At 35.0% G+C, this 27,819-nt stretch overlaps 2 protein-coding genes across 4 annotated transcripts in view; both read right to left on the bottom strand.

Annotated features, from left to right (window-relative positions):
* Positions 1 to 651: 651 nt before the first annotated feature.
* LOC128673772 (putative inorganic phosphate cotransporter) lies at positions 652 to 6,629 on the bottom strand. Its single transcript, XM_053751858.1, has 8 exons — positions 6,473 to 6,629; positions 5,097 to 5,320; positions 3,643 to 3,879; positions 3,213 to 3,419; positions 2,881 to 3,054; positions 2,508 to 2,724; positions 1,603 to 1,841; positions 652 to 987 (listed from the first exon to the last, which is right to left on the bottom strand). The coding sequence occupies exons 1-8, from the start codon at positions 6,504 to 6,506 to the stop codon at positions 772 to 774; spliced, it is 1,548 nt and encodes a 515-aa protein (XP_053607833.1). The 5' UTR covers positions 6,507 to 6,629; the 3' UTR covers positions 652 to 771.
* A 4,422-nt stretch (positions 6,630 to 11,051) lies between these two features.
* Positions 11,052 to 27,819, bottom strand: part of LOC128673558 (inactive rhomboid protein 1) — a 93,636-nt gene continuing 76,868 nt past the window's right edge. For 2 of the 3 annotated variants that reach the window (XM_053751491.1, XM_053751493.2), the window contains exons 3-12: positions 25,968 to 26,133; positions 22,577 to 22,752; positions 21,271 to 21,435; positions 19,763 to 19,973; positions 18,284 to 18,490; positions 17,752 to 17,772; positions 17,239 to 17,327; positions 16,662 to 16,917; positions 16,087 to 16,341; positions 11,052 to 15,918 (exon numbers count right to left, since the gene is read on the bottom strand). In XM_053751491.1, the coding sequence (XP_053607466.1) occupies positions 15,487 to 15,918; positions 16,087 to 16,341; positions 16,662 to 16,917; positions 17,239 to 17,327; positions 17,752 to 17,772; positions 18,284 to 18,490; positions 19,763 to 19,973; positions 21,271 to 21,435; positions 22,577 to 22,752; positions 25,968 to 26,133 (1,978 nt within the window). In that variant the 3' untranslated portion in view covers positions 11,052 to 15,486. The remainder of the gene's footprint in view (positions 15,919 to 16,086; positions 16,342 to 16,661; positions 16,918 to 17,238; positions 17,328 to 17,751; positions 17,773 to 18,283; positions 18,491 to 19,762; positions 19,974 to 21,270; positions 21,436 to 22,576; positions 22,753 to 25,967; positions 26,134 to 27,819) is intronic. The other variant, XM_053751492.1, reaches the window with a different exon arrangement.

Raw genomic sequence — 27,819 nt, forward strand, 5'->3', positions numbered from 1 at the left:
TCGCTTCCATACTGATGAACGGATAAATCCTTTACAAACACATCGGTTTGCTTAATATTAAGTTAACTTGAAAATTATAAGTCTGTTCAACTTTTGACATCAAACAAACAACGTCGATAATCTATACATAACTAGGAATATCAATATGTCTACTACATCTACGGTAATAAAATACCGAACTCGCTTGAATTTTTCTGCTTGCTCTCAAAATTTTACTACATTTTTTTACTTTATGTTTGAGGAAGAATTGTGATATTTTACTTTTTGAGTATAGCTAAGCTCGTTGCATTTTATTTCGAATGCACTTCTTCTTCTTCAACTAGTAAATGTTAGCTATTTTGACTTATATGTAATCTTGATACCAGTGTTAGCAACAACACACTCGAAAAGACATTTACAGTATCTTTATTTAGTTGTCTGAGTTCTAATTTTATCTTTTCCCTCAGCTTTTCCCCTTTGTCCAGCAAAACCCCTGCTAAGCTCCCTAGGGGGTGCATGTGGGATTCTAAATAGCTTCGTCATATATACATATTTGTTGAGTAGATAAGCATGTACGAAGCAATCGATGAAAAGTAGGGTATCTTATCTTAGATAAGAAATCTTGAGCTTTGTCATCCAAATGATATTTTTAAAGTAAATGTAGAAAAAGTATTTGCAGTATTAGTTTGTTTATTTTTATTTACAGGAAATTAAAGCAAATTTTGATGTAAAAATATCTTATTAATATAATAAATAACATTATCCTAAACAGAAATTATACATAAGCAGTCGTTAGTTTTTGTCTTTGGTTTCTTCTTTTTTCTGTTCTTCCGTGTCTTTGGTTCTCGTGGGAAGAGGTCCATGCTTCCAGTCGGCAGGGTAGCCATGTTTCTTTACGTCGTCCCACCATTGCTGTTCAGCTTTTGAGAATAATACGTATACGATATTCGTGAAAACAAGAATACCCAAACATACCCAGAATGCTACCCGCCATTGCTCCAGAGTAGACTGAAAGATAAATAAATACATTGCATAAAGCTAAGAAACGATGTGTTATGAATTTTGAAAATAACAATGAGATGAAAAAGTTTTGGAATCCATTTTTAGATGTCTTGTTTAATTAAAAGCTTATATAGATTCAAAGACAAGGATTATGTATTTGCAAAAATGAGTTTGTTAAACAAAAACTTAATCACCGTTTCACCGACTACGTTATGCAAATTTCTAACAACATCCTAAATCTAATAAGTATTACTTATTATCAATTAAAATCTTATAAATATTAATTACTTATGATCAGGAAAATTTAGTAAGGTAAAAGTAGGATTTGCTTTAATTTTCCCTTCTCCATAATATTAATATCGTTATGCTCAAAGGACAGGACGATACTAAAATGTAATATTAATGGCCAATGGAGGTAAACTAATTTCGATCTCAGAAACGACGACAATAGCAAACGATTTGATCGAAAAGGAAAGCTGAACAAAGGTGAGACATTTCGTACGTTATCATAATCATTGATTAATGAGATTAAAGATTAAATGTAAAAATCCATCTAGTGGCACTATTAAAAATACTGAAAAATAAAAGTTTATAAAAACCCTTATAAAAATTGGAACTTACTTGCGGCGTCAATAATCCAATAAGATATGGTGAAATGATGCCAGAAATGGCCGCAATGCCATTGACGAGGGCCGTGGTAGTTCCCGTGTAGTTCGGGGTGATGTCTAAGGGATTGATCTTCATTCCACTGTAGTAGGCCCCCATGAGCGTCATGGCGAAAATGAACCAGATGACGGCAAGGGTGGTATCGCAGCCGGAGTAAGAGGCCAGGATGATGCAGATACCGGGACCAGTGGCAGCTGGAATATTAGAGAGTTTATATTCAGGACAAGATACAAAGTTATTGGTCAAAACTTTACCACTAATATTATAAATGCAGAAATTTGGATGTCAGTGTATGGGTGTGATTTGTTACTCAATCACGCTACTGAACGGATTTTGATAAAATTTGGTATACTAGTAGACTGTAATCTGGAACAGCATATAACCCTATATGCTATTCCAGATTATAGTCTACATTTCGAAATTCCCTAAAACTATAAAATACGATTACTTTCGCGTGGCAATCCAATATGATGGGGTGCAGGTACAGATAATTTGTGTATCGTTAAAATACGTGCAAGACACAGACGAACTTAACTAAACATCTTTTTCCTTAAAACTGGTTGTTTATGTTTCGCCTTACGAATATTTTGCTATTAATCTAAATGTTAATCCATCATTGGTATCCATATCTTGATACAGATTATTCCAATGGGTGTATTATTTTAGGTAAAGTATTTCACTGGTCAGACTGGTGATTCGTTTGATATCAGTGGAGCACAGCATTTGAGAAGTTTGAATTTGAAAGAAATAAGTGAATAGCCACGTCACTATGACGGGTTGTTTATTTGGCAGAATTTTAAGGCTAAATAAAGGTTTCTGAACCTTAATCGTCTATTATATAGTAAGAATGAGATTTTTACCGATGGTTGTGTATATTTTCCTTGCACTAGCAATACTGTGGTATCCTCTCTTGACGCAGAAGTCACACAGCAAGCCGAAGACGAAGGAAGCGAACCACATTGCTACGTACGGCAGAGCGGACAGTGTGCCTGTAGACTTAATGTCGAATTTGAGAACGTCTGTCATGTACTTCGGTAGGTCAGTTACCATGGTAAAGTAGCCCCAGTCGTGGCCAATCTGAAAGTTCATAATATAATTAATCTCCATTTCATTCTCACGTGATGCCGGTAACGTTACCGGCTATAGCTGGGATATAGTAAGGCGTTACAACGCCTTCTGCCTTTTCAGAAATTTCAGATAACTAAATAGATTTATATAATTGTTCACACTTACAGCGGCTACTATAAGAGCCCAAAGAGGCACTGAGCGAAGCAATGCCTTCCATGGAGTAGGGTCCAGCTGCTGCTTTTTAGTGCTAATTAAGGACTCTACATTCTCGTTCAGGAATTTTTTTTCAGCGTCAGAAATGAAGGGGTGCGTATTTGGAGTACTGTAGCACAGCACTGACTGAAAAATAAATAAAAAAAATCTGAACAATTGGCCCCATCACGGTGAGATTTAATCGACTTAACTTTTAAGACTTTTTATTTATTCGTGTACAATAACAAATTGAAGTGTTACGTTTTCGACAGTTTAAGCAAAATAAACTTGGCAAATATATTTACCCAAATAAAGAACCACGCGAGGCCCATTCCGCCAAACACGTAAAATACATTTTCCCAGCTGCCCTCGTGCATGATAAGTCCAGAGATATAAGAGCCAGCTATGTTACCGATTTGTGCTCCACCAAATACTATCGCCCCGAACCTCGCCCGCTCGGCCTTCGGAGCCCATCGGGACAACATGGCCATCAGGCCAGGCATGGTTGGACCCTAGAAAACACTCACATTACTTCTTTAGTCCCAAACCACAAAAACCTCGCAAGATAGTCGCTTGAATGCGCTTGCTTATACCAAATTTTGTATTTTTTTTAATATTCTTAGCTTCTAAATGTTTTGTATGAAATTTCAACATACACAAAAAATCTGAGAGTTACAGAAAGGAGCAATGTCACTAAGGTTCAATTATTATAATTTATTTGAAATAGCAACTTACCTCTCCAAATCCTTCGATGACACGGAGTATGAATAAGGCAGTAGCTCCACCGTATTTCACTGTCATTGGAGTGATAAAGGTGCAAAGTGCAGTTGAAAATAGGCCCAAACCCAGCACCCATTTCCCTCCAAATCTTTCCGCTAACATTCCTCCAGGAACGTGAGTCAACACGTAACCATAGTAAAAGGAACCAAGGATCAAACCTTGTGTCGCTTCACTCCATTCAAAATAGATTGGCTAAAAAACATTTTTTTTAAAGTACCTATACCTATGATGAGTTAAAAAATAACACTGGCCACTAAGAAGATATTAGTTATTGATTTCGCTATTGTTGAATTTGTCATTCCAATTCGAATGACACCAATTTGAATTTAACAATTGAAATGAAATAAAAAAAAAATTAACCGTTATTCTATTCTATTCGTTACAGTCACATATATCATCATATTCATTATCATTCATATTCGTAATGAACCTAAATAACCGACTAGGTAACAACGTCCTCACTCGTCCATTTTAAAGATAAGACAAAGAAAAGTTATTGTCATTAAGTCTTTGTCCAGTTCACATTATATAAACTTACTGAAGTTAAAGAATGTGCCAAGAATATTTGTTTATAAAGTACTTTAACACACGTTAACTTCAACGTATTTCAATAGGTATTCTGTATTTGTTTTGGATTTAGATAACGTACTGTTTTTATTATGCAAAGTAATAAACGAAGGAGCAGATATATCTTATCACAATAGTTTTCAAGTGTGGATTTAGTGTTATTGAATATATTAAGTACTAGAAAAATACCTTTTAAAATTATATTGCTTTTTAATTTTATAGTGAGTACAATGAATGGATTTGACTCTGACCGAACGGAATGAGTTTTAACATAATTATGACCGAACTAAGGGAGGTCATTGCTCAGCAATAGGACATCTCGAATGTAAAGAGGATTAGAGTGTGAGTTACGTTACGTTGCCAATGAACTCCATTTACCCGGAGGATCTAATGCCAAGAGTCTCAAATATCCCTTAATTTAATAACATGAATTTGTATAAAATAATCATTCAAGATTCTGTAATGACGTGGTTTTTCATTCACAGGTCAAGTTTGCGCTTTGCTTTAGCTATTATAAGTCTAGACAAAGGAGAACTAAATGAGTACATAAAATTGTTCAAAATAAGTTTCACGATATTTCAAAATTAAGATCTAATTAATGGAACTGATTAGTAATTTCTTGTGCATTCTTAATATTTTCTTATTGTAATGGAAAACCAATAAAAACAATTTTGTTGCCAAGACAGTTATGATAAAAATGGATTATTTTATACAAACCCTGAAATTAGAATTCAATTTTAAATTTCAATTGAAAATATGCCACCACGAAATTCACGCAGGATTGATCAATACCAAATATCAATAAGATGCGGGATCGAAATCGCTAATTACAATCGACTTACTTCATTATCCCTGTACAAGTATTCATCTGTGACGTTGCTTACTCCTGCTACCTCGTTTTGATCTGGACAAGCATTGGGGTCGTAGTGTGCGTCGCCTTCTACTGCAGTGGTTTTCTTGACCATCTGAGTGATAGCCATGTTCAGGCATACCCTCATCGTATAGGCATTAGCTATGGCCAACAGGGCCATTATGGCTAGCACATACCGTTGGGGTATTATGAAACCTAAAAAATCGTTAATAATTATTTTTGTACACTGTTTTCCAGAGTAATATTAAATTGGTTTAATTATTTTTTAGAAAAAATCTTATCTGCAAAAAGTTTAAATTGTTCAAGCCCAAGGCTAGGATCTAGCTAAAGTAGCTCCCATATCACGGAAGCTACTTTTGATCTCGATTGATATCCCAAGGATGTCCCAAAGAAGAGTCTAGTTCTTTGTATATCTATGGAAAAATATATAATGCACCAGCTGCTTCTCCTCCGCGCCTATAGTAAAATACAATTAACTGGAGATTCTTCACATAGGCGTTGTCCCAGCAACTATTTCAAGTAATATCATCCACCAAGATGTCGTCAGCTAAACATGTCTTGAGTCTTCGAGTCTCGAGACTCTTGTTACTGTCTAGTCTACCCCATAAGAGATGAAAACATTACAATCTGTAGCCATACTATTTAAAATATGAGTAAATATATACTAAATATACTAGTCATTCCGTTTAGTAGAACATACCTCAAGTAAATAAAGGCTAGGTAATTTTATCTAATCTTTTGTTTTTTAGTAATAGTGAAGTACCAGGGTTGTGTACGATAGGAGGCAACTTCAAAGGGTTTACCTCAGTACGCACTCTGTACACATAGATGTGTCCATGCAAACAAACATAGCATAATGTCATAATATTGTCTAATAGGCCTCAAGCGCTGTCAGGTGTCAGATAATAGCGGAACGTCCCGATTTTCTGGGGGTTTGGAACGTAATGTGTTTGATGTGATTTGCTCCTGATTAGGATACCGTGTTTTTGCAAATAAATAATAATTGTCTTTGTCCCATATTAGTAAGATTATAAAAAAAACAAGTTATGTCTGTGGCAAGCCCATATTGAAGTATCCAAACATATTGTAATGTGATCTTTATAATATATTTCAGATCATTTACTAAGTACTACTACTTCAATGTGATTAATTCTTACAATAGATCAATATTGCAACGAGTTCCATTTGACCCAGACACCGAAAATTTATTTAAAATGTAGCACTTGCATGCGCGTTATCGGCGCTCGAAAATACTATGTCTAGGGAGCTAATTCAACAAAGCATTTACATTTAACATATCTCACATATATAAAAAAGTAGATATTATATAATCTCAACAAGACTTACATTTCGATAACGCAAGTCTCCATCCCTTCAACATCTTTGATTACCTATAAAAAAAAAAACACAAATTCAAATCACGGGCCGTGCGCAAACGCATCCAATCTGAATATCAACAGTTCCGCGCGGCGTTAATGCCTATCAAGCGACTGACTGACACAGAGTCGAATCAGGAAAAGCGCTTCATTTAAGGTGCATAGATTTTCATTGAAGTAACACTGCCGTGTTTCAGTCAAGGGCAGGATTCGCTGCGAAATTCACCAAGTTCACGTCACTAACAGTTGTAGGAAGTATACCTTAATAATACTGGTCAATATTTTTGACGCATGAAAATTATTGCTATTTCATACAGAATTATGGAAGTAAAATTTATTATGGAAGTAATTGAAATACATTTTACAAGAGTAGCAAAAAAAACATATAATAAACAAATTTTTGCTCGATATAAATAATGCAATAATTGAAAATATTATATTAATATAGGTATAAAACTTGTAATTATATTTCATGAACTATCTCAAAATAGTATTAAATACCTATTGTTCTATTCATAATACTTTTAACACATTTTTTTTCATTCTTGTCTGTGAAAATCCCTATATTTACATATATTTCACTGTAACTATGAAGAATTCCATGTACCAATTTTCATGTACTGTAATTTAACAATTTTGTCGACAAGTGCAATAAAGTATTCATATTGCCCCTTGTTTTTAACGGGTTATGGCTGTGTAACTGCACGAAATTCATAAAAAGGCAACATAAATATTATTATGATAAATTATGAGGACAATTCTATTGAACATTCATATTTAGTATCATAAATGCAAATTTCTGTCTGTCATTCTTTTACGGCTAAACCACTGAGCCGATTTTAATGAAATTTTAAAACATAGTTAATGACCCGAAGTCCGAAATGGACGGTGAGCGGAGCTGCGGGCAACAGTTAGTGTTTACATATTGTGGTAAAGTGCTTGCCTCTAAACCGAGGGATCCCAAGTTCGATCCCCGGTCGGGTCATGATGGAAAATTATCTTTTTCTGATTGGCCCAGGTCTTGGATTTTTATCTATATATGTATATATTATAAAATATAGTATCGTTGAGTTAGTATCCCATAAACAAGTCTCGAACTTACTTTGGGGATAGCTCAATCTGTGTAATTTGTCCTAATATATTTATTTATTTAGTTCTAAAAATGTAGAATACTACTAAAGACATATCCACCAACAACCTTATTTTCAACAAAGGAAAGTGTCGTAAGGAAATACCATGTCGAAAATTACAGCTGATTTATAACCCTTATCCGGACATATTATAAATAAAGTCCTCTGACGCGTCTGTCTGTCTGTTCGCGATAAACTCAAAAACTACTGCACGGATTTTCATGCGGTTTGCACCAATAGCTAGTGTTGCTACCATAGTTGCTACCATAAATACATTGTCATCGAAACTTAACGTGTGTACATAATTTCAGCTCTATAGGTTGAAAATATCCTTCAAAATTGATATTATTATCCTTCAAATTACAAAATTCCATCCAAACAGAATCGTGTAAAATATAAAAGGAAATAACGATATCGCTATGAAAGTTTATGTTTTTAATACAAAAAAAAAACTGAGCTATTCAAAATATTATCATCTAAAAATGTCAATTTATGGAAATTGATTCATTTTTCACGATTGTTAGTAATGGACGACGATCATTTAAATGACTTCGTTACATTGTTCACATGTAAATCTAATTTCGACCAATTTTACATGAACATTGTATAAAAATAAACTCTAAACAATAGATCGTACGGTGGAACATCGTTATTTTAAATAAATGATAAATATGTACTGGAAGAATATACAAAAATAACTAGTAATTTTCTCTTATTATTAGCTGACAATGACCGCTTTCGCAAAATGGCGTATAAGACAAAGGTTTTTGTTTTCATAATATACTTATTTCTAAAAAAACATCGCAAGAGGGGAATAATTGTAGAAAATAGACAATAGATGGATTTATTTAACGAGAGCATGAGAAATTGAGAAATACGCGTTATAGTAATTGCAAATGGTAGAGCTCTGGGAAACCTACTTTACATAGGTAAGTCTATTATTGAACACCACCGTTAGGAGCTCATAGGCAGGGCTGTGCCAGGGTGTCGCGAATGTTTTCTGTTCGAATTTAAATTTATCAAAATCGATACGACGAAGTTGTAAATGTTAGACAGCTTCTTTTACATATTTTGTGTTTCTATAAACTTAATTTAAATAAGTTTCGAAATCTATACAAAACATTGTCCGATGTGATTTTTATTTGACAAATATTTAATAAGAATCAATAAAATTTTTAGAAGTGTTAGAGGTAGAAGTAACATTTATATATGTTCATTATAGGAGATGACACTTTTAGTTCAGTGGTTCTTGGTGTCTCTGTCATCCACATGTGTTCCTGCAGTTACACGTACTACCAACCACATGCCAAATTATCCTAGAGATACTGGATCTCTACGAATCTGTAATAGTTACGAATTCGCGACGAATTTGGAGAGGTTCTGTCGTTAGAAATACCCACGATTTAAGATTGAGATAAGTTGTATTATGTCGAAGATAAAACAATGTAATCAATATTACTGTACACGATAAATGTAATAATACGAATTACGCAGATTTACCTTGACAAATATCCAGAGATTGATTGGTACATACTTGAGTAGGTACTTGAATTCGTACTAAGAACTTTATTTGATAAGTTGATGGTTTGATGAGTTGATTATCAAAATCTGGTCCATCTACATCATCAATACCAATGGCGCCCGATTCTCATGCAATCGAAAATAATTTCATCAATTTCTTGCTATTTTTTTAGATTCAAAACTAAAAAAAAGTTGCTGTATTCACAATCGTAAAAGTTAAACCGAAAACTCTTTCGAATGTGAATTCACTAAAAATCTTATGTGGTTGCAATATTGTTATTTTCTTTTTAAATTTGAAAATAAAGATTTTTAAACTACTTAGTTATATAATTCAAATACTACTTACTTTTATTTCACCAATTAAAATATAATTGGTATGTAAGTCTATTATTGAACATCACCGTACCAAAGCTATATATTTACGTTCGTCAAAGAATGCTCAAAAATAAGAGACAGACAGAGACATAGGGTAAATTTATGCCAAACAGAGACAAAATGAAAATTATGTATTATTTATATTGAATTATAAATACAATTATGTTAATAAAAAATTACTAACCCACGACTAACCTTTATATTACCAGTCGAAAGTACTCCAGTATGAGCATTGAAATTATTTCAATGCAGATGCGTAACAATCTAATACTTTTAATAAAAAAACTTATATTATAACTTGTCAAATATTTTTTTTGTCTTTACTAAAATAAGTCTCATCTTCCCCCTTGCCACTCTGCAAGTCGTATATTGATTCACAATATAGTTGCTCGTAGTAGAAAAACAACAGAATTTCACGATTTGTGAAAAAGATAATTTTAAGATAAAGTATTGTTGATTGACGTTATTATCTATGTATGGTTCTGTGACATACGTAGTTAATGTATCAAAAAGTAAATATATCAATGGAAAAGAACACGCACTTATTTAGTGCATTGCAAAAAAATATACATAAAGAAAAAACGAGGTGAGCATTATAGCAAAAAACCCAGAATAGTCAAGTAAAGAATGAAAATATTTTTCCTTTTTTCTTACTCATAGGCCAAATCAAAAAATAAATACAGAAAATAACGGTTACTTCTGTCATCATAACACACTTTCTTCGTGCCAGCTACAAACTGGCGGCGAATCGAAGTACATTGCTGGTTTTTCCTCGTATTAATACCTGGTTATTATTAAAATTTAGCTATGTACATTACTCATAGTCGTATTACAAATTTATTTACCTTTGTTCGAACCAAAATACTGGTTATATGAGCTAATGAGGTTCTGTTTCAACTGTTAGTCACTAGATGGCGCTGGTATGAGTCAAGTCATCAAAATTTTAGGCGCTACTAGACCTAGACAATAGATAGGTACTATTATTTTACTTGATATATTCAGGGCACACCCCATGAATTTAAATAAAATTAAAAATTAATTTCTTCAGTGCAATTCGATTGCAAACATTTAGCTTCGACAGCTAATTCTAATCTATACTATTATTATAAAGCGTTTGGGAGTTTGTGACTTTGTATGTAAGCGGGTAATCTCCGAAACTACCGAACCTATTTCAACAATTCATTCCCTATTAGAAAGGTACATTATCCAAGATTGCTATAGGCTATATTTTATCTCAAAATTCCCACAGAAGCGAATCCCCGGGCAACATCTAGCGTTTGATATACTTGTAGAACACTCGCATTATCAGGCCCACAGCTGGTACAAAAGTGTGGGTATGTGGTATTAAATGTCATGTGGGAGCGATGAGTTAGAGGTGGACTGCAGATACGACGAAAAGCTCCATGACTCTTCTTCAGGCTATCTGGACCAACATACACTTACCTAATTATAAAATATACTGTAAATAACGACATCCCTATAGGGGAGCATCCCGCTCCTAGTATGAAATAAAACACAGAGGTATTATGATAATAAGGTTTCTTGTTCGAATAATACTAGATTACAATAAGATTACTTTACCATTTGCTTATGATTAATATATCAATTAGGTGTATGTTCACAATGTACAATATGTAAGTTTGTCTTAGAGTTAATGTGAAACAGTCCGCCGACCGCCGCCGGCCGCAAGAGCACTTTGTATCGCTGGTAAGAAAGTAAGCAGTGGATTTGTGTGGGTACATTATCACTTCACATTCATACTCACTGCGAATGAGATCTCCATCAGATATGTACAAAACTTGACAGTCATCAATCTTATCAAGATCCTTGTTAGTTCCGCACTAAGTGACGTGGAAAATTTCAACTTGAGAATGTCCCTAACGTAATGACGGATGTGTAAGTACTATACCTCTGTCAAATTTTATCTATTACATGTCGATAGGATACTTATACGTATACTGGATAAGATAATTCATGTTTTGGTTGAATATCCAAGAAAATAAAATCGTCAAGTTTCGTATATATCTGTTAAAACAATACGTATGATAATTTAAACTCTAAATACACTAGATGCAAAGAGATTGATCAATTAATGTGTTTGTAAATGATTACACTTAACGTGACTGGTTAATACTTACAGGCAGTGTTCTTTTCTGAATCTTATATGTGTATAACAAGCAACAAAGTATGTGTTCCCAAATTCATTAGTTGTTATACATAAGAAGACTCTTTACATCAGGCAGGATCGTCATTATTTATCGAAATTATAATTTTATCCTCATTTGTTAAACAGTTATACATATAAAAGTTCTTAAATAAATGTACTCATATGAAAAAATACTACCTACTTTAATAGCTTTTCAAACTTATTTCTGAGGAAAAGTTACTTTATCCCATTTTTTTCACAAATAAATTCGATTTCGTTTATTCGTAATGAAGTATGATTTTGGAATACCTGAAGAAGAAAAAATCGTGCCATCAAATATAAGCATTAGAAATCTCGCCTTTTGTGTTTTAATACTATTCGGCACACTCAACGCCACGTCTACAGACGTTGCAATTATAACAATTGAAAATTTTTGTGTCATTGAGACTCCGTGAATTAAGAATAATATTTTAATATTCAAATCGATTTAAAATTGATGTCTGCTTTTGCTTTTTGGTTCGTTTTTAGGCAATCATGTTGCCAAAGCAAACTATTTGGGCTAAAGTTACCTAAACAAATTATAAATACTTATTGCCTTCACTTTTAAAACCAATATTAATTTGTTTATTTTCTTTTTAAATTGTTATCCAACAGTAGTTTATACATTATGTAATAAGTCATCACACATTGTCTTTAAAATCAAGTTTTTAATATACGTTAAAAAAAGATTAATCAATTCGACTAATTTAATTACAAATAATTACGTTGTATGAAAGAAGACAATCGCTCGAATAATCTATTTTGGTTGGTATTAAAATAAATATTTCTAATTATAATTGTATTTAATATCACTAGCATATTTAAAAATGATATACAGACCTATAAGTCAATAACTTTAAAGGTGATCAGAAATATGTGAAAATAAATATTCTTAACGCCATATAAAACAATTTTTAGGAGATTTATGTCTCATAAAAAAATTGTTTTATATGGCGACTCACTCATAAGTTACACTTTCAACAATTTGTGAAAATTTGGTCACAACAATTCTCTTGAAATGGATATAAATTAAGAAAGGTCAAAATGATTGAATATGTGATCTTATGGAAACTAGCTTGACTACTATTTTTTTTTAATAAAAAAACTATAAACAATTACTTGATTTACTTATCCTTCACCAAGCATAAACAATTTAAATACATAACCTTAGTAAAAGAATAGCATATTTGGCGTATTTATGGCTTTTCACATATTTCCGTCCTAAATGTGACAAAATTAAATTTACCAAAGTGATGTACAAATACTTAAAACGATAATTTTATATGCGGTGAACAAAATTGATGAAAATATCAAATATTTCGTTTAACATATATAATAACTATATTTACATTATTTAGTAATATACTAAATTATGTTTATTTGACACCATACGGGAACACGTCTGTACAACTAGGTATTTCAAATTTTACGAGTGTATTTTTCTTAAAATAAAATAACAAATTCTAGTTTTAGTTAAGTAACAAAACAATTTTTTTTTACTGAATTGAATACTAAAAACTAAAATTCTCAGCGAAAAAATTTAAATAAAAAAGTTGATCTATAATTTAATAATATTTGTAATGTGCAACTTAATATGTAAGATGCATAATTTATGGTTCAGAAATATAAGTATTTCTTATTCTGTAATGACTAACTTTTGCGCATCCTATTTTCCAGATTATCAATATCACAATTCATTGCGTTGTACAAAACTAGTCCCGTAACTCACGCACACAAATATAGCCACACTTAATACAGCTCATAAGTACATAATTATAATTTACAGATTATTTACATTATGGTGTATAATCCGATCCGCAAGACCCGTTGATTATCTCCATCGGATCTGACATATAATATGCACTTCGCAAAATGTAGAGCGACTGCTTTAATAAATTCATATCACTTAAATTTACTTATTTTCACACGAGTTTTAAGGTTGGTTTTATTTCTAGTGTGAAGGTGATTAAGACGTGAACGAATTGTAAACGTTCGAGAATTTAATTTCCAAATTTCACATTGTACTTTTTTTATGACTAGTACTCATTTTGCTAAGTTGACATTATAGTCAGACACACTCCATCACATATGAGGCAATTAGTTTATAGGTCATGTAATTTAAAAAAATAAGTGTCATGAATAATCTGACCTCGACCTTTGGTATTATTTATTTATTATTTACCAATAGGCAAACTACATAGCAGTAAAATCTTTTAAATTGATAATTCAATAGGTAACCTAATGAAAAACATGTGTTTTTCTTTGTCATGATTTCATAAAACGTGAACTGAATTATTGAGGCACTTTAATTCGATACTATAATTTAATCTGTGGATATCATTATCAATTGTAGAAGAAAAAATAAATATCTTAATTTTCAATTTCCAATAAAAAAACCTTTTTACTGCTTTGTTTATATGTGGTGTCTTTGTGCTATAAAGATTTTATAAAAAAAACAAATTTGTACCGAAAGTGCATTTTACACATTCAAAATACTGACTGCTGATAAACAAGTTGGCAACATTTCAAATTAATAAAACTGTTACACAAAATTATAAGAATATAAGAAATCATTAAGCAGACGTAATACCTACCTAATAATTTGTTAGCACATCCCTCAAAGATTTTCACGTCAATTTATAATGTATATTTCACAAAATCAATCGTCCATTATGAGAAACAGGATACTTAATCCATTTTTTGAAATTATTCTTTCGGGGATCTTCTTTATGTGACATAGGTACTTTTATAGCATAGTAGGCAAATATTTATTAGTATAACCTGGTGGTAAGCAACCGGCAACGCCCTCTATGGACAGAGAGTTTTTTTTACATTAATTGTATTTTATCTAATATAACTTGAGTCCTATGACAGATGGATGAACCGATAGATTCGAAATAAAGGCAACGACAGACTGATGTATTATTTTCATACTATTTGACATGTGTCATAGGACTCAAGTTCTATTTTATAGAGTATAATTACGAATTTTGTAATGTGTATTGAGTGCAGGTTTATTTAACAGGTACTTGAGTAGATATGTTATGATGGTTATTTAGGTAACCTCATAACGGATGATCAGCATTTAGTGCAGCTTGACTGATATAAACATTAACAATTTTCTTAAGTGGTTTTTTCGTTATGTTGCCAATTTTGAGCGAAGAATAATTTTAAAATCTTACACATGTAAAAGTATATTAATATAGGTATCTGCTTAATGGAGTTAGAATACACATATCATGACAAAAATCTATATATAGGTACTTACCTAGTTCGAAATGATTTTGTGTAATATAGTTTTTGTGAATGTAAATTTGGACAAATTCTTTTTTTCTCAGCCAAAGTTAGTGAAAATGATGTTATTTATGAAGTTTTTCAAATATAAATATTAAGGGATACTGAAAACAATATGAAGACCGGATAGAACTGTCAAATTTGTTTAAATTTCATAAAATCTTTTCAATTTTCCTTCCTTACAATGATTATTAGTTGACCAACCTGGGCACTTCGGAATGTACAAAATATAAATATCTAAACCCTCGACTCGATACGAATATGATGAATATACATTATAAACATTTTCAACTTTGAAGATATAAACGTAACACTAAACGTACGTAGTTCGCAGCGTTGATGATTAGATGGTCGTGCTTGCTTTCTTCAAGCGGCGGCGGCGGCGGCGGCGCGGTGCGCTTGGCGGCGGGCGGGGCAGACGGGGGTCGCGGGGGGCGCGGGGCGGGGTCGCGGCGGCGGGGGCGCCCGGGCCGCGCGCCGTCATACCCCGTCCAGCTGCCGCACGCGCACGTCCTGCGACGCGCACATGTCCGGCGCGAACGGCAAACAGGTGAAATACGCGCAGGCTGTACATTCATACGCCGGAGCCGCATAAAAGATAGACACCAGGGCCCCCAACATCACCATCGCTGATACTAAACACACCCACACTAACACTTTTTTTCTCTGTCGCTCATACCTCCCAATTGTCACAAACGGTAGCAGGGCGTACGATAACAGAAATCCAAAAGCGAACCCAAACACTTGCGCAAAGTTGTCCACCCACGGCAGGAAGCCGGCCAGAAAGAGAGCGAATGCGATACCGATCATTTTCATCAGTACACGTTGCGGATGCCTCAGTTTTGGCCATATTGCTAGTATTTCTACTATCAAACAAGCTAGCAGACCAAAATGTGATCCTGCAGGTCCCACCTAAAACATACGTAAGAGAGTTTTAGAAACAATAATAAGCTATGCTACAAAAGTTTGAAAAAAGAAGGAACTTCAACTATATTATCAGTTATGTATAAGGTATCAGTTATGTATTTATGTGTAAGGTGTGTGCCATCATGAAATTGAAATAAGTAGCCAGCTAATTACCTCAGCTCTATATGGTTCGAATATAGCAGACGCCATGTTTCCAGCCACGCCGCTCCCAAGGTATATAAAGGCAATCCGGACTGGTCCAGCCATTTTTTCTAGATCCCTCATAAACAACCACTGAAGAGCCAACGTTACAGCCAGGTGTAAGAGACCAGCATGCACGAATAAAGACGTCCACACTCGATACAGTTGGTCTGGACGACGTCTCTTCATGAATGGTAGCATGCCGCAAACATCGTCAAGGCACGAGACCTGTGGAAAACATGTACTAGCTATAGTATAGATATTAATTAAAAATAACAGAGACAATGGATAAACTCGATCAGATTTTCCACCCCTAAGATGTATATTATACTAAGTAGTTTATGGTATTAAGTAGATATGCTTAAAATTAAGCCACACTGAAGTCAATAGGATTAAGAAAGTTAAAAAAATAATGACGTAGGCTGATAGCAATGAACACATAATTAATAAATTTAACTGCTTCATAGCTTCCACAGCTAACTATTCTAACCGTGGATGATTGTATAATCTCCTCAGGATAAAATATCGAATAAGATAACAAAACATACCTGAGAACACAGTGACGCTTCTTCATGAAAATAACCCTTAACAAAATCGCAGTGCTCCCTAGTGGTGATGACGCACTGGCCATGAATTCCTATACAGCAGGGGTGTCCGATGACCTCGCAAGCCATGTGCTCCGCCGCGTGCCCCGCGCGCCCCGCCGCCGCCGACCCGTCTATCACGGACTTGCGGCAGATCGGCCATTTTGTTATGTCGTCTGGCCACTCGTGCGGCGCTATCGATCGAGGCGCTTCGCAAAATCTGGAAAAGTTAGTAGCATTTAATATCGAGCTAGGCGACTCTTGGTCTTATCTTCAAGGGGTAAAGACGTGATACTCTACCGATCTGTATCTAAAATAATAGGTGTTAGTCCCACCTTAAGATAGTGCGTACTTAACACTTCGTCAGCATCCAAGAGATGGATTGAGATAGATATTACTAAAAAGGAAGTAACGGATCGGTTTACATTGATGATGCATTTCATCATTTCCCGTATAAAGAATTATAAAAATCTTATGAAATGCTTCTCCGCCAAATGGAAATGGACTCGTAATGAAGACAACCAAAAACATGATTACTCACTTGGGATCTAATCCACAAACAGACCCTGATATCCGACCGCCAGGTCCCGATTCGCCGGAAGACCACTTCTTCCAAGTTGATATTGTGTTCTGAAAAATACAAGGATACGATCAACAAGGGCATGAGGAAGCGTTGCTAACAAGCTACATTAGAGTATTTATGAGGTGATTATACCTATAATATTTCCAACATGAGTCAACGCGTGTGTAGACATATAGAAATCGATGACTAGCCTATTTTTTGATGTGTCCCACTGCTGGGCAAATACTTTCCTTTTTCCATTTCATAGTTGAGCCGTTTGTTGCCAACTACGTTGAAACTTATCTAGATCGTCCCGCCATCTTGTTCATGGTCTACCTCGTCGCCTGCGCCCTTCGGAAATACAAGATGTGGTGATCTGTGCCCATCTATCTGGCAGCATTCGTCTTGGCGCCCATGACAATTATCTGGGTTTTGGTACATAAGTGAGAGTTTTTGACCTATTAATCCATTAAGTATATTAATTTAACTCACCTTTGCTACTAAACCTCTTATCTATTGGCGGCGTGAAAATAATAGAAGAAATAAATTTCATTAATTTATATCACATTATTACAGATTATCTTGATAAATAAGAAACTTTTGATTAGTTATGTTAAGAAAATAATGTAATAACTTAGTTATGTCATGTAAATAATGACACTTTGGTACCACCATAGATAATATTAATAAGAACCTATTACTGATAACACTCGCCGAACTCCTACGCAATCGCATAGCATGAAATTGTCCCCGAACTATATTAGGTTCACCGGCCTAGGACACAGTCAAAAAGATACTTAGGACTCAGCAAATGCCGTTCCGTAATAGTTTTTTTCGCATCTCTCCTCAAATTTTGCCTCTCAGGATGAGTAGCGCCGTCAAATTTGACGTTGATTCTAATCGGCGGCGTGCCGCTGACGTTTAAACAAAATGGCGTACTTTGCGTATTTCTGCGCACGTTAATTTTAACGTCAAAGTTGGCAGTTCAACCTAGTCCAATGCTAGTCCCCCCCACCTAACTCACCGAACAATCAGCCTTAGAAGACTGCACACAGCCCGAGTCATCATTTCGTATGCAGCACGCGGTGTCCCGCTCTCTTCTGGCGAGAGCGGCGATGGCGCGCGCTATCCTTGCGTCCCTCCTCATGCAAGGGGCAAATTTTGCCCCTAAGTGTATCAGGTCCGCCGCCCGAGGACCCAGCCAAAAAGACGCTGGCTCCTCCCATTCAACCTGGAATTTTTTAAATAATTTATTAGTTATGAAACTGATACTTATCAATCGAGACAATGCAAAATCAATTGTTATCCAGTATCCGGATACCGGTCGGTATGAGACGGGAATTATAAAAAAGTTATATAAAAACTTAGAAAGAAAGAAAACACGTTTATTTACTCAAACATTAACATTATAAAAAAGTACTGTTCAAACAAAAAAGTGAGCGTATCACTCGTATGTCGTTGCGTGAGCCAAGACGCTGGGGTTCAGCAGTGGTTGCCAAAAATATAACAAAAAAAACGTATCCCTCATTATTTTCAGAAGAAAACTTTTTTAAAATCGAAATATGAACGTATAATCAACCTTTTATTTCTTTTTATCAATAGGTTGTCTCTTATGGGAAAATATGGTTTTCCCCGTACATTTATGTAATTTAATATGACTAACATGCTTCAAATACCCAGATCACAGCAAATTTTCCTAAACAACATAGCTACGTGTTAGTTTAGTTCTAGTAACAGTTTATATTCATAACAAGATAATCCCGCATAATACCTATCTATATCCCAGCACATGAACTCACAAAAGGGCGGCGCATGTCAAATCCGAGCCCTACATTGTCTCCCTCAGACGTTAAAGTCGTAACGTGTTTTGTCTAAAAGCTTTGCCTCATTTAGCCTTGTTATGTCAACATACACAAAAGAAGTATTCAGCTAACGCGCATTATGGCTCCCGGATGGCCTGAATGGCAATGGCAAATGGAAACGCAGCCACGTTTCAGGCTATATTTAATTGTTATTGTTTGGAAAAGTCGCTGTCAGAGATCTTATCAAAGGCAATGTACATGAAACTTACATGTTATATTATTGTTTATGAGTTATGCTAAATTTTAAGGACAATTTCAGTCAATTATTGAATACATTTTTCAAATAATAAAGGGAAAGGAATAAAGGTCACCAGTACAGATTTATTTCGCATGATGGGAATCGATGTTTTTTTTATGTTTTACCAAAATAGCTAAATAATTAAATCCCTAAATTGAAACCGTTATGACCTTGTATAAAAAATACGTATGATAGAGCCAGCGACACAATATTAAATATTCGTCATCAAGATTGATTGAACACAAACCTGGTATAATCTAAAAGTTTTGACCAGCATTTGTCCAACGAATGTGTGTGGCCAAAGCCGGTATTAAAGCAATGAAACAGAAACGAGAGCAGCAACACCAGGGTCTGCACGGTGCTGGCCCACAACAGCCGTCTGCAAAATGGGTCAAATACTAACCTGTTGTAAACTTAAAGTTTTGACCAGCACTTGGCCGGCGTGTGTATATCGGCCGAAACCGACGGGACCGAAGCCATAACACAGAAGTGAGAGTAGCAACACCAGGGTCTGCACCGTGCTGACCCACCACGTGAAGTACGGCCGGTAGTCCGTGTACTCGTCTTGCTGACGCGGCACTTCTTCCTGTGACGTCACCGAATGAAGGGAACGCCTGAAAAGAAAAAAGAAAAAATTATGTGTGGTAAAAAGTTCTGAAGCGGAAGCCTTAACATCTCTGATGATTAGGGAATATGGAGAAGCTTGAAAATTTTGCATTCGATATGAAATAAAGACGATTGAGTATCTTTATTTTTCCGCATCGCATAATACAACGAAACAAATGTGAAACTACGAGCAACATAACGCACGTTTTTTATTGAGTCCGAAGTGGGTCGATGAATAAATTCATCAAAACGCCCATCCCTTGTATGTATGTAACAGACCATGCGAGGCGAGTTAGCAAATGTTTCAAACATTTTTATTTCAAATGTAAATATTTGTTCAATAAACTGGCTATAGCGAATTTTCTACACAGGGCGGTGGTGATATCGTGCGACTATGATCGAAAATTCCCAGGTTCGAATCCTACCGTGCCGCATGAATTTACTTCTAATATATCATCTCTTAATGAGATTCGGTTCAGAACCTAAACTGATATGCATCGTAAATTCATTAAGTTAATTTTTAATCTAATGAGATGTCCCGTAAAAGTTAATGATGATAATAGGTATCAAATATCGATTTACAAAATTTGACACAATACCTGCATATCAAAAATATAAAAAGTATCTAAGTATGGAAGTATTTACTCTAAAAACTTATAATTCTTCATAATACATCGTTGTTCAATTAAAGTTCATCGCAAAAAAAAAACAAAATATTTCAAACAAAAATATTATTTTAATAAATGGAACAGTTCATTTTGTTATTCTTTCATCTGAAAATAAAGCATTTTATATTGTTTTAACTAGCATCCAAACAAATTGGGTAATTCATTGTGGTTTCACAATCTCATTCATTGAAATTATACGTTGCATTCAGTATTCTATTCCATATGCATCCTCGAGAACTAATTATGAGGTGGATCGATGCAGGGTCATTGACCTGGGTATAATTTGCAATAAAAACAAGTGACCATATTCTCATCCTTTATAAAGGATAATTTACGAGCCGTGTCTAACGATATAATCAATTCCATGAACTAACTCGTTATGGAATTTCAATGAAAATCAATCATTTATTGAGAAACTAAACTTTCACAGGTTAAATAATAAATAAAAGTTAAACTTACGCCTCACTTTTCAGAATAGCAATTATAATAACATATTAGTGTATACGAAAACTAGTATGATTTCATATACTTCAGGTCTTCAGCAATTTGTTGTGTGCTGAGAATAATCATGACAACTTCCGAAATTCCCTCGGGAGTGGAGCTCCAGGGCAGATGTAATGCACTATCTCAAACTTACTGAAAGAATCTGCCGACGGGTCCAGTGCCCCACTGCCTCCTATTGGAGTTGTCAGCAAGGGGCTCCAACAGAGGCGACTGAATCCGGGACCCGCCCGCACTCCAAGATACGTTTCTCTCTGGTCTTCTGTACTCCACGCCGCTGGAACCGATCGGGGAACGAGCCCTGGAATTTCATAAAGTATTCTGTTAATATTGTTATTATTTGTCGAGTTTGTTGTTACTAATAGTGGTGTACATTTTACTCAAGTCACTTAAAGCATCTGATAATAAGGAATTGCTATAACGTGGTGCGTGTACCCTCATTACTTAATTGCAGGTATCATTGGAGTTTAGGCACACTATGAGGTAATTGCCATTCCAAATTCCTTAAAGAAAATATAACATTCTATGTCATTTAATCTATAACAATTATGTACTTTATTGGAATGAAATTATCTCTATAACTTTGTGGAATGATAAGTCTATTTTCCCGTTTGGTCTATTTTGAATGTTTGGTCTACTTTCGCAAACTGTATATTTTTTCTCAATCGGTCTACAACGTACTTATATTTCTTCTGTAAATAGTTCCATAAAGAGTTGATCTATCTGTCTATAAATCTATTCTTAACCCAGTGGACTTATAAATACATGGAATATTTTAATTCGAAATCGAAACGAAAGACTTAAATTAAATAGATGGATGATGTCTAAAACTTATATTATGTTGACCAGTGCTTTTGACAAAGTTTCCTTTCAAATAACAAACATATTTCCAACCATTTGTCGTAACGTAAAAATTGTTAGGTTTTATAAATTCATGACAAACAAAAGCAATCCATGTGTTTTGAGTAATGTCCAACTTTTTGCATACTCACAAAACTATAAATATACAATGGTTAAAGTGCTATTCCGTATTCACCTTATCTGACATAGATATCACTTTACCCAAATCTATTTGACATGGGTCCGTAAAATCGGAGATTTAATCTGTGAATGTCCTATATATGTACTCTGTAAATGTACTCAAGATGATACATAGCCCTATATATGGGACACACATTCGCAACAATGTAGAAAAGGTACGAGGGATGGTATAAAAAGAGCGTAAAAGTTTATTGCAGTTAATATATTACTAACATTTAATCTGCATGTACTTAAAGTTACTGTTTTCGCATTGCACACTTTTATAGTGAATGCAATGTAGATATTTACATTGAGGTTCTCAAATACGTATACAGCTTCAGAATTGATGACAACTAGAGAACTATTACCTTCCTGTATTAGATTCATGGTGTGAACGAAATAGGTAGCCTGGTTGTGCTTACCCTTTAGGTCCGTCGGTTGCATCACCATCATCATGGTGCAACGTCAGCGGCGTCGAAGTCGGCGGCGAGAAGAACACGTCATCGACTTCGGCGTCGTCTGCCGGCGTCGTCGCGCTCCCCCGGAACGACCGCGACCAATGCGCCGAGATCGACTGCCGAGACCTTCTCGTCACAGCCTGGCGTGAAAATAAATGGTTAGTGAAAATCAAAAACCCAAATAACACTAGCTGTTGTTCACAGCTACGTCTGGATCTCCTGGATCCTGAATGTCCTCGATGCTTAACCTCGTATTCCAAATTTCATCATAATCTGCCCAGTAGTTTAGCCATGAGAGCGTTAAAGACAGTAGGGATGACCCAATTATAGAAATTGGCGAATCGAAGCTTTTAATATCATTGCAGAGTGTCAGTTGTTTATGGGCGGCTGTGATCACTTCAGTTTAACATCAGTTGACCCTTTTTTTCTGGTTTGCCGTCTTATACTATGGAAAAGTGTATTGGCTAAAGGTGCAGTGCCTCGAAAAAATTATGTCTCTCATAGAATCCATACTAATATATACAATTACAACAATATACTACAAAAATCTTCTTTCTTTACTTCCATATATATACGAGTATATATTGTATGTGTATTATAGAAAACTCCCTTATTCACCAATCATGGTCGTTCAATAAAAAAATCCTTTTCATCAAGTTGTTTTCTGCAGCGGAAGCAGTTGTGTTTTGTCGGCGTGTCCTTCCGGGGTATTGGCGGGGGATGTCTGGGTCATTATTTATGACCCCATAACGGGACAGGCGATGCCGAAACACATCGTTTTTTATAATTTATTGTGAGGAAATTGGAACCTCATGTTTGTTATAAAAAAATGTGCCTATCCAATAAAGTCACAGGTCATTATTAGAGATTGTTTTTGAAAATAAACTATGTATTTCTTAATTTTGGATTACTGCTAGACTAGTGTTCACAGCCCAGTGCTTCATGATTTCGCGTGAGAAAATAATCCTCAGAAAACCTGTAAACCTGATTGTTCATTAGTATGGCTAGATGGCAGTAGTAATGCAACAATTAACAATTACAATCACGTCAGTATCACGTGAGCGTCATGATGACGGGAACAAGTCTCCATTTTAAAATATAGCACATGAAAGTGTTTGAACTATAAATGTACTGTTTGTACCCTTAACAAGACTTGTGTACCTCTAAAGGTAAAAGAAGTGCATGAAGAGGTCCTTGGTCTCGCCACTTTGACGTTAATGTGGCGGGACCTTCTGGAAGCGCTAGTCAGAGGCAGGTTATTTACATCCGAAAACTTAGTACTACATATGTACAGGTATGTACTCAATTTGCCATACAATTGTAGGTACCAAATTAAAGTTATGTGATTAAAACATTGGTCCCGGCATTTCGTGTTTTTGCTGAATTCAAATAAAAATCGTTAAAACTCGAGAAAATTTAAATGTGGAAACTGAGTACGTTCTAAGTACATGAACAAGTGTAATTTTCATAGTTATAGCCTAATGAGGGACAACTTTTGATGTACTTAACAACAAAAGTTGTCCCTCATTCGTATTAAACTCCATGAGTCATCATCTAATTCCATGAGTTTTACAATTGGATACAAAGTGAAGTATACGTTGAAATCAAATTCCATTAAACAATTCAAACGCATGACCACCAAAATTAAAAGATAATTTGACGTAGGTACAAACCCATACTTTAATACAACTATCCGTGAAAATAAACGTACATGGAGTAGAACTCAACGCGAACGTTTTTAGCCAAGTTAAAGCAGTTAGACTAGTTCTCTGTTAGCGGATATTTACCTAACTTTTAAATGGTTAACACGGAAGTAGGTCACCGGCCCACTGGGCCACCTGTGGCAAAACACCAGTAAAGTGATTAACTACGTCACTGGCCTAGTCAGAAAAAGTGTGATTATTTTTATCGAAAGTAAGTTATGTATTCACTTTGATCACATTGATTATTCTGTATTTTGATTCCTACCCAACTGAAAACCATCGATAAAACTAATGTGACTGATTTAAATAGAGCTTGAGCAACCCCTAATGAATCCACACATTTTTATTTTCTTATTTGTTTTGTATTTACCTAAGTATGGCAGTTTATATTTATTATCTAACCACCGGCACAAATTAAACATTTCCCATAATACCAGATCAAGTGGATACCACCAGACACCTGTGTCCCAATCAGCCACCCACCCAAGCACCTAAAATAGCAATATAGTCAGCCAATCATAATTTCTTTAAAACAACACCCAACTTCAACAGTAAAGGAAATTTCAAGACAAGACAAAGCGTATCGTGGTAAACGACGAGACGCGAAATCCCAATACATTTGTAGCTTCAAGAACTGTCTGACTGAAGAACTTTCAAACCGAAATACACTTTAGAATTTACAATACTAAGTAGTTAGGATTTATTGAACTTGGAAAGCCAATGCAGCGAATATTTCGGCAATAGCTTGTGTTTTAGTCAGAGTTGAACAACGCAACAATTTTAACACAATTTCGTTGTATTTCTGAGATTTATTGAAGTTAAAAGTGAGCAGTTTAAAAAATAATAGTTTTTAAAGTAGGTCAAAGAATTTGTTACAAGACTTGAAAAAACGTTTGTTACTGTCATTCGTTTTCTTGTAATATCAGTGTTCTAAGACGATTTAAGGTTATATAAAATAATGGTTGTAATTTTGATAAAATTGACATTTACGAGTAAATATTTTCATTTTATATTTTGATAGATTTCCGAAAGTACTGGATTCATCTATCGTGAGGTTGTTCAAATGGGTAAAAACTGTATTGATTTTTATGTAATATACAAGACTTATTCTATTTGATTTGCAAAGAGTTATCTAGGCTTCATGCAATACGTGCGTGCACATTGTAGACAATAACTAGAACCACAAAAAACCTTATTTTCCACGCACAATCTATAACTATTCGGATTTAGATAAATAATGATATTGTTCTGTTCTGAGAGACTAGTCACTGAAACGAGCTGAGCTTATATTTCAGTTTTGGTACAGGCTGGTGCCTTGCCCGCTAGGTAAACAGCATAATATGAAATGACACATATGTTGTTATATATGAGACACGACCAACATGTACTTTTTAGTACGGCACAAATACTCGTAGTAGGTACGGTAACAGCAGAAGTGATCTCTGTGATACGACCCTATCCATGCCAGGCAGGGGCTGCAGCGCCGGCGCCATTTCGAGCGACGCCGGCGCTAGCAGAACGCCATAAACTCAGCACTCACCATAACAATATAAGAGATCCTTGAAACGCGACGCTGTCCTTGCCAGGCAGGGGCCGCAGCGCCGGCTCCAGCGACGCCGGCGCTGGTAGCACGTCACAAACACAGCACTCACCGTAACAACATAAGAGATCCCAGTGACGGTGAGCCGCGCGACGCTGTCCTTGCCAGGCAGGGACCGCAGCGCCGGCTCCAGCGACGCCGGCGCTGGTAGCACGTCGGGCCGCTCACGCACCCGCCCCCGGGCCTCCCTGGGGGCAGCACCCGACGCTCCGTACATACTGGAAACAACATTTTTATCGACTACAATAGATTAAATTCCAATTTCATTTTATAGTTATTTATTTTTAGTTTTTACAAAGAGTTTCTACTAATAACTGATGTCAAGTTCAGGTAGAGAATAAAAAAAGTCAAAAATAGACGAACATGCATTAACTGTAATAAAAGGTTTTATGGTCGCCGTGGTATCATTTGTTGACCAATATAGGCAACAAATGAAGTTATCTATCCATTTATCATATCTAATGCATATATTTAATTATTTAGTCTGATGTAATTGTTCTAAACATAATTTCATAAATTAGAATATTCAATCGTAGAAAAATACTCAAAAGCTAAGTACCTATGTAGGTACAATAGCTTTTGAGTATATTTCTACGATTAAATATCTGAATAAAGTTCTGTGTTACATACATATGTAACATAGAACTTTATTTTAAATAGGCTAACTCGCTTTGTTATTCACAGACAACGCAGTAAACGAAAAGATAACAATAAATTCAAGGAATGTTTTCAATGAAACTGTTATCGAAGAAAATCCCACGATAAAAATGTCTTTGTCTCCCGCCCAGACCAATGAACGGTTTATTTACAATATTATGAATATAAATCAGTGCTACTGATTTTGTTCCATTTTATAATTAGATATTTATATTTGTAATTACATTTATATTTGTAATTACTATTGCTATCACACAATCTTTTGTGCTAATTACATGGCGACATGTGGCGCCCTAGAATAGAACCATTCCAAATCCTCCGTGGATGACGTACAAGGCGACCAAGGGATACATTGTTTAACAGCTAGAGGCATCAGTAGCATACCAAAAGAATGTTGACGTCAGGCAGGCATCCGGTTATAAAAACATAGTCCAATTTTCAAAATTGAATGGTCGATTATATTACGCCAACCCTGGGCTTCGGGGCGTCATAGCTTCAAATGTAACTGGGAACACACGAGGATGAGAGAGAATAACATAACGATGCACGCCTACTTTCTCGAAAAAAGTATAATAATCACAAAAGATGGCAAGATGTAACCTCCCTTTGCTTCGTGTTTCTGGCTTCCTGTTACACATTTCCGTCTCTATTTATAAGCTAGAAAAAAAAGGCACTTATAAAGTAAACAGAGCAAAGATAGGAAGGCCAAATTTGACTTGATAGCGTGCTTATTGGTAATAATTACTATTAATTTAGTGATAGCTAGCATATCGTCTATGTAAATAATCCCTTATTTATCTTTTCTTACAATTAATATTACAATCTGCAGCAGGAGATGCAGCTGACACATTTCATATTTTAACTTTTCTCCCAGACATGAAAGCAAAGGGGGGAAATTCCAAGAGTCAACATTTCAATATGTTTGCATCCATCTACATGTGGAATAGAACAAGTCCATTTCCTTTGTGTAGCCCTGCACAGAGTGCCAATAAAATGTTAGTGTCTGTTACCGCACAGGAAATACTGAAGGAAGCAAACATCTCACAATAAAAGCCTTTTAGAACGATATGCATTTGCCTCGCGGATGCAAAAATAAAGTTTATATGAAATTTGTATGACTTCACTTCTATTTCGTGATAGTATCAATTGAAATTCTTTCTTTTTTAATTCTTTATCTCCAAACAAATTAAAATGACTCCATATATGGAGCCTAAAGTAAATGTTCTTCCAAATCCACTAATATTATA

This window comes from Plodia interpunctella, chromosome 11, assembly GCF_027563975.2.
Source record: "Plodia interpunctella isolate USDA-ARS_2022_Savannah chromosome 11, ilPloInte3.2, whole genome shotgun sequence".
NCBI lineage: Eukaryota > Metazoa > Arthropoda > Insecta > Lepidoptera > Pyralidae > Plodia > Plodia interpunctella.

What these genes read in the sequence shown, in the direction of transcription:
- LOC128673772 (XM_053751858.1), bottom strand. Translation starts at nt 6,506, where the DNA reads ATGTTGAAGGGATGGAGACTTGCGTTATCGAAAT. An exon ending in TCGCGTGGTTCTTTATTTGG is followed by an intron (nt 3,055 to 3,212) that starts GTAAATATATTT and finishes TTTATTTTTCAG; the next exon opens with TCAGTGCTGTGCTACAGTAC. An exon ending in TTGGATTATTGACGCCGCAA is followed by an intron (nt 988 to 1,602) that starts GTAAGTTCCAAT and finishes TTTATCTTTCAG; the next exon opens with TCTACTCTGGAGCAATGGCG.